Source organism: Sinocyclocheilus rhinocerous, unplaced genomic scaffold (assembly GCF_001515625.1).
Source record: "Sinocyclocheilus rhinocerous isolate Xijiao unplaced genomic scaffold, SAMN03320098_v1.1 scaffold2451, whole genome shotgun sequence".
Lineage (NCBI taxonomy): Eukaryota > Metazoa > Chordata > Actinopteri > Cypriniformes > Cyprinidae > Sinocyclocheilus > Sinocyclocheilus rhinocerous.
In genome coordinates this window covers 46,442-54,120 of record NW_015631753.1, presented here as the reverse complement: position 1 = coordinate 54,120, position 7,679 = coordinate 46,442, and the positions used below count along the sequence as shown (strand labels likewise).

At 36.7% G+C, this 7,679-nt stretch overlaps 1 protein-coding gene across 3 annotated transcripts in view; it reads right to left on the bottom strand.

Moving 5' to 3' along the window:
* LOC107741974 (nuclear receptor ROR-alpha-like) overlaps nucleotides 1–7,679 on the bottom strand; it is a 36,446-nt gene that overhangs the window by 6,890 nt on the left and 21,877 nt on the right. For 2 of the 3 annotated variants that reach the window (XM_016554800.1, XM_016554801.1), the window contains 7 exons: nucleotides 3,022–3,107; nucleotides 2,735–2,876; nucleotides 2,267–2,602; nucleotides 2,054–2,173; nucleotides 1,756–1,877; nucleotides 644–776; nucleotides 313–420 (listed from right to left, as the gene is read on the bottom strand). In XM_016554800.1, the coding sequence (XP_016410286.1) occupies nucleotides 313–420; nucleotides 644–776; nucleotides 1,756–1,877; nucleotides 2,054–2,173; nucleotides 2,267–2,602; nucleotides 2,735–2,876; nucleotides 3,022–3,107 (1,047 nt within the window). The remainder of the gene's footprint in view (nucleotides 1–312; nucleotides 421–643; nucleotides 777–1,755; nucleotides 1,878–2,053; nucleotides 2,174–2,266; nucleotides 2,603–2,734; nucleotides 2,877–3,021; nucleotides 3,108–7,679) is intronic. The other variant, XM_016554802.1, reaches the window with a different exon arrangement.

Below are 7,679 nucleotides of genomic sequence, written 5' to 3'. Positions count from 1 at the left end.
CAAGCTTCAGACGAAGAAGTGGATGATGTGTTCTCCCGGTGCCTATTTATACTACAGTCGCACCGGTAGTGACGTCATGGCTGTCACCGGCCAACTTGTTGTTGGTGTTTTTTCAATGTATGCTTCAGACACGGGTCACGACGAGGCGTTCCCCATAGCGACCCCTAGAGGACGCAGTGTCTTGTTCCCTACTCAGGGAACCATGGTTCCATACGTAACATGAGACGTTTTTAAAAATATGCTGACAAAAATGCTCTTACACTGGAAGTCTATGGGGAGATCGCTGTAAACCAAAATATCACTTTAACTCACCGAGGGATTTGAAAAGTTCTGTTCCTGCAAATTTGCAGTCAAAAAATACTGTGTTGTTTTCTGTGTTAAACATCCGACTCATCCGAACCAGAACCACTTCCATGGACCCTAATAAGACAGAAAGGCACACACAGAAAAAGGCAGAGAGGAGAGAGCAACATACCAAGAATTATAGAAAGAGAAATGAGGATGGAAGAGGAGAAGACAAAGCCAGAGAAGTGACAGGTTTTTGAGAGATAGAAACAGGACAGAGAGAGATGAGAATGGAGTTATAAACCTTTCCAGCCGTTAATTGATAAACTAGTATGTTGTATGGACAGCTATATCTCACCACTCTTGAGGAGAGCAATTTGATCATTCTGACAAAGCTGACGGAATCCTGGGATACGTTTAGCAAATTCCACCACATACTGAACAGCATCGGTCAACCGCACTGCACAGTGCTGCCACATCTCATCCACCGACTACAGAGAGAGGAAGAGAGAGATAAAGAAAGTGAGAAGGGAGAGAAACCTGAGACCGACTGAGTGGAGAGAATGTTTTTACTATATATTCAGATAACCATACAATACAAGTCAAAAGTTTGCAAACATTCTGAAATACTGGTATTAATATTTAAATGTGATGCATGTGATTCTCTAAATAAAACAACAAACACATAATAAAATAGCAGGAATTTACAGGAATTCCAGACCATCTTTAAAGGCTGTATGTGAGAGACCATACAGATGTGGATATGTTTTCATCAGTTCTGCAATTCGGCACTCCATGTTTTTACTCTTATCTGATGGCAGTTCAAAGGTATTTAACATTCAAAACACTTTGTTTGTCAAGATTTGTTCTTTTTTTTTCAAAAAGACAATGCACTTGAAAAAATAAAATAATCATAATAGACCAATGGCAGTTTAAATGTGTTTAACAGTCAGATTGAAGTTTTCCACAAAATTTGCACTGACGACTTGTTTCGATCAACCAAAAAGAACCTTGAACACTTTGTTTGACCAGATTTTGTTCAAAATTACATCACAAGTGAAAAAAATAGAATCTAATCGTTATGGACCAATGGCCGTTCGAAGGTGTTTGACAGTCAGCTTTAAGTTTTCCAGAAAGTTTGCACTGGCAAGCTGTTTTTGTTTGATTTATTGTGAAATGACATCACACTTATTAATTTGATTTAGCTGGAAGTATATCAGAGCCTTTACAATTAAAAAAAAAAAAAAAGTTAAAAAACTTTTTCTCAACTGTGAAATTATTTTGCACTTAGAAATTATTTTGCACTTAGAAATGTATTTCTCATAATTGCAATTATTTCTGTGACTTTACATCTCACAATTGAGATGTTTAATTAATTAAATCACAAAGAGGAATGTGTGACTAATGCCTCTGTTTCACATAGTCATCAGTTACAGCTGTGCTAGTTACATAAGAGTAGAGGAGATGTACTTTGCTCTGGTAAGCGTGGATCTCCTCCCTGCTAAAAACCTTCCATCTGAGAGCCTGCAGCTCCTCCGCCCGATACTGAGTCGTCTCTCTGTGAGAACGTACGATACTTGCAGAGAGCTCCTCTGTCAAAAAAAAAAAAAGACACACACACAAAGGGATACATGTTAATCCAAAAGCAAAACCACACTACTACAACACCACCACCACAATAGTTCAACTCCTAAAGGTGTGATCACATTAATCCACTTTATAACACCACATAGCACACATGAATCTTTAAACTGCTTGTGGTTCTCACCTATGTGCAGAGATGTCGGGTAAGAAAAGAACGATCTCTCAGGGTCAAAAGGACGAAACCCCATTTCACTGCCGCTCATGTTCAGAATAGCCTCTGGTGTAGACATTGTGGAGTCAAATCCTGAAAGAGAGAAAGAGAAAACTGTAAACCACAATATCGTATGAGATTTATCTACATGATGAAAAGTACTTCCTTCAGTGTTGAATTTCTCACCTCTCCCAGCTGACAAGCTGTTGCTCTCACCTCTCCTGTGGGAGCCCCTGTAGGCCAGACTCTGAGCCTGGGCCTCGCCTATGCGACACTCCAGGTATGGATGCACCTCTGGAGGGCAGCCTTGCAGTTCAGGCTCTACAGAGTAAGGGTAAGCTGGAGGTAGAGGTGGGATGAGATGAGGTGACTGTTCTCTGGGCTCTTTGCCAGTACGGTAGGCTGGGAGAGGCTGGGGCTCTTGGACTGAGTTGGCCTGAAGACGCTGCTGCTGCCGATGTCTCTCGACTTCTGCAAATAGCGAGTCTCTCTGACGCTTAGACATACGACCAAACTTCACCGCTGAGGGAGACGAGAAAACATTACTACAGTTATGAGGCTGCATAAAATTTTGATTGAATTAAATACTGCTTTAATGCACAAACTGAGTATCACAATTGTGCTTTCCAAAAATCATCCATCCATCCTTCTTACCGTCGCGGCTCATTCCCTGAGCGACACATTTTTTGAGGCGGCAGCTCTGGCAGCGGTTACGGCTGGCACGGTCAATGGGGCAGTTGCTCTGTCTGGAGCACGAGTACTGCACGCTGGAGGACTGACTTCTGCGGAAGAAGCCCTTTTGGGAAAGAGAGAGGCAGATGTTTAGAACAATTACGTGTGATGTGCTAAGGAAGCAGGGCATCCTGTTTGTGAATCCCTTACATCCAGCCTAAATTATGACTATTTGACATTAGTGAAGTCTTTTTTTTCCTTTTTCTTACCTTGCAGCCCTCACAAGTGATAACTCCATAATGAACCCCTGATGACTTATCTCCACAGATCTTACATGGGATCACCTCAATCTGAGCTATAGACACAAACAGAACAATAACAACACAAACATTAAAGCCTTGATCATGTGCTTTACCACAAATGTGTTGAGATTTCACAGTTGTTTGAAATAATACACAATGCTATTAATCAGAATAAAATTTTTGCCAGCAGAGGGCAGTACAGCCCAGAAAAAAAACAAACAATTATTATTACAGATACATTTCAGTTTTCATTATCGTATAGTATATACATTATATTTTTTTAAGGTAGTTTTATTTTTAATTTTTTTAAATATATATTTTTATTGATGAATACTTTTATTCAGCAAGGATGCGTTAAATTGATCAAAAGTGACACTAAAGGCATCTATAATGTTACAAAAGATTTCTATTTCAAATGAATGCTGTTATGTTGAACTTTCTATTCATCTATTCAAGAATACTGAAAAAAATAAGCAGCACAAATGTTTTTAACATATACTGATAATGAGAAGAAATGTTTCTTGAGCACCAAATCAGCATATTACAATGATTTCTGAAGGACCATGTTACACTGAAGACTGGAGTAATGGCTGCTTTAAAACTATATTAAAATAAAAGACAGTTGTAACTGTAATCATATTTCACAATATAGCTGTTTTTACTGTATTTTGATCAAATAAATGTAGACTTGGTAAACATGGGTGACTTGCAAAAACACTAAAAATTGTATGTATATATATATATATATATATATACATATATATACATACATACATACATATATACGATAATATACAAAATTTTTTAAAAAGTATAAAGATTACACATTTCTGCTTAACCCAAAATAAACTGACCCATTTATCAATAATTACATTCAATTAAAGCACAGATATACCAAGGGAAAAAAAATGCTTTCAGATGTTAAAATGGTCAGAGAAAATAGTACATTTTCCAAAACAGGTATTTTGTGATGGATAAGTAGACTAATTAATATGAACAAATGAAACACTGGATGACTGTTTTTTTTTTTGTAATAGATGTCCTTATGTGTATTTGCTGTTAAATAAACACTCAGAGTATACAAGTGTACAAGCACAAATACACAGAAGTATAAATACACAAACCTGCTGAAATACAAACACACACTGGTTTTGTAACAGACTAAAGACAATCCCTGAAAGCCACATTAAGAAATCCTAATCTAATGAACAGAGGGAGCACGAGGGGGAGAAGGGAAGGGGGAGGATGACTGAAAGGAAAGAGAGAGGAATGAAGTGTAGCTACTGTTGTGCTACTAACACAAACACACATGCACATATTTTTGTCATGTTGGGAACTTTCCATTGGTGACTATAGCTTGTATACTAGGCTAATGATACTTTATTTTCCCAAGATTGTAATGAAAACATTATTTACTTTAAGTTTATGTGTTTTTATTTTCACAATGACTGTTGGCCGGTCCCTGAAATGTAGTTTTTCAGGTTTCATAATGGGGACATTTGGTTTGAAAATGTAGCAAAAACCTGACACACAGACACACAGGCATGCACAGCTGCAGACCTACATTAAAAGTGAGATTATAGTGTATTTAACAATAATATCAGAAACACAAAATGCAAAGGCACATGTCTTAAAATCCATTAGTGTTTAAACTGCAATATAACAGAAGTAGTGTCAGATACTGTCTTCCGTATTATACATCCAAGTGAAAAGGATCATCAAAAAGAAAACACTGTAGAATGGGGACTTCCATCCACAGGTTGTTGATTGGATGGAGGTGGATCTGAATGCGAGCTTGTGATCGGTAAGGTAAAAAACGTATGCATTGATGAATCATTCATAATAAGATCAACAATATGCACTTTGAAAATAGAGTGAATTTTTGTTTTATGCTGACTTATATGGAATCTCCTGGAGGTTCCTAAGCTAAAACTCAAAATGTATGTGTTCTGTACATTAGTCTGTGTGTGTGTGTGTGTGTGTGTGTGTGTGTTTGTGTACATGCTTGAGGGAGGGGACTCATGTTCCATGGTACTGGACCACATCACATAGCCACACACACATTGCTTGATTCCAAGAAACAAGTAGGTTAGATTTACTGACATTTTGACTAAACACACACACACACACACACACACACACACACATATATACAGGTGGGAGGAAGTACATATACAGTAGAGAAGGAAGTGAATGAGAGAATGATACAAGGTTAAAGTTCAAAAGTTTAAAGATACATTCCACTGAGGCTTATTACAAAAAAAAATGTTGTAAAAAGGTTTTAATTGAGAGCTGAACTAATGGGATTACATTTGAAATTGTTAACCAAGGGTCATATTTAATCTTTGCTTAATATAACGCTGTGAGTGGATTTTGTGCAGTGGTGAGGACTTATATTTTGCTCAACATCTTAACTGACATTTTTTTAAAAACATGTCATTGTAGCAAAAACACACTTAATTTAATTAATTTCTTGAATATATGAAAGGAACATAACATTGCAGGTTAGATTTGCTGCTTCTTTGGCTGTTCAGTGGTGCTCTGCCGTTCACATGCACATTCTTTGTGTCAGCAACAATTTTGTCTTATGGGAATTCAGGGTGGTTCAGCTATGCATTTCGTGCATTGTGCGGGTTGCTTATAATGTAACTCAAAGCTCTCTGGATTTACTGTGATACGGCACAGTTCTAAATATTTGTGAATGTAGCACAACAACATTAGGATTAAGTGTCAAATTGTCAGTCATCATTTGGTGCAGCATATGATGCTGCTTCTGTAAGAGATTTGTCTTTTATGCAAGTCCTCTCTTTGGCTTTTGTCATTTTTTTTCTTCATTGAATTTTCAAAATACTATAAAAATGAAGGTTCCATTCTATTGTGATGCAACAGAAGAACCATTTTATGTTCCCTAAGAACCTTTCAGTGAACAGTTTTTAAAAGAACCATTTTTATAGTGTGAATGCCCATTTAATAATCAGAAGAATCTTTTTTCTACAATGAAGAGGCTTTTGTGCAATAGAAAGTTTCCACAGACATCAAAGGTACTTCATGGAACCATAGATCTAAATATAAGAAAATCTAAATATGTATTATTTTAATTATTAAATTAAACCATATTTAATTATTAATTTTAATTATTTTAGTTACTTATTCAAATCTATGGAGAGTCATAATATCTGCAGGGGTGGATCTACCGGGGTGGCACGGGGTGGCAACTGCCACCCTAAGAAAAAGCTGTGTCACCCCAGAATTATCACAGAATAAAATATAAATGTAAGCAGTGTTTCATGTGCTAATATTCAGCCGCGGCGACGACAGAGTAACGCAAAAATAATGGCAAAAATACATCTTTTATTCAACTGTGCACGATGGTTGCACGCGCACGCAGAGTGCCAGTGTAGTCGGCTTCATTAACAAATGACTCTTATGAACCGGATCTTTTTGAGTCAAAACCACAAAGCGCGGCGCAGTTCACTAAAGAATTGTTTTTACATTTGTTCGTGAATCAGATAATTACTGCTTTTCAGGTAACTCATCCCGTCCGGATATGTCTGAGATTCATCGCGTAATTGTTTGGTGATCCTATTCTCCGACCGCTCGCTCCACTTTCATCATGGATATAAGCCAACATTTATACTTACACATACAGTATAATTACAGTACAGTACCACACTCTAAAAAATGCTGGGTTAAAAAGGGACAAATTTTAAGCATTTCCAGCATTTTTTAGAGTGCAGTAAGTTACATTAGATAATGGAAATTTCACTATTCTATATGTACAGTAAACTGTTGCACATGTTGTACACCTTCAAGCGTGTGACTGTCAGATTTTTTTTGCAACCATTTTTTATGTGTACTGCATTTTTGCAGAACTGAGAAATTACTGCCTAGAGATATAGCTAGTCTTGTGTCAGGAGACCAAGAAACTGCTATAGTACTGTATACTGTAATGAAATTTGGCCAAATGTGCAGAGGATGCTAAATTGACTTTTTTTTATTTTATTTTTTACTGTACTGTATTGTGGTGCATATTAAGTTCATACAATTCTTTGGTATTTGAACTTTTCTAGTGCTTTTCATCTACTGCAAGATCACTTAACACTAAATGATTTTTTTTTCTCCAAAGGTTCATTGCTGAATTATACATCTGTATCTGTAATTTAATTTATGTATACTGTAATAGACATTGAGCTGCAAAAATAATTCCTGAATCCTAAGAGTTTTTTGTTACAGTGTTATTGATCTCAGTGTTCACTGGGCAGGAAAGTCATATGTGTATTTGAATGGTGTGTAAGCATTTACAGTTTTTTTCAACTGCTTACACACAAAATCTTTACTTGTCACACAATTTCTGAAAGCTGACACTCAAACACCAGAAGCACACACCAAATCCGCAAAACCATACACTAGTTCTCTGCCTTTGACTCCGTTTTCAATTTCATAAAACACTTTTTGCAAACCACAACACACAATTCTTTATGTAACACAAAAGGTGTTTGCAAATGTTTGCTTTTGAGATGTGTTTGTGATATTTTGAATGCAGTGCTTCATTTTGCAAGAGATGTGAGGCATTTTGCATTTTGTGTGTGCAATTCTTGGATTTGTGTGTAAAGTTTTGAAAAAAA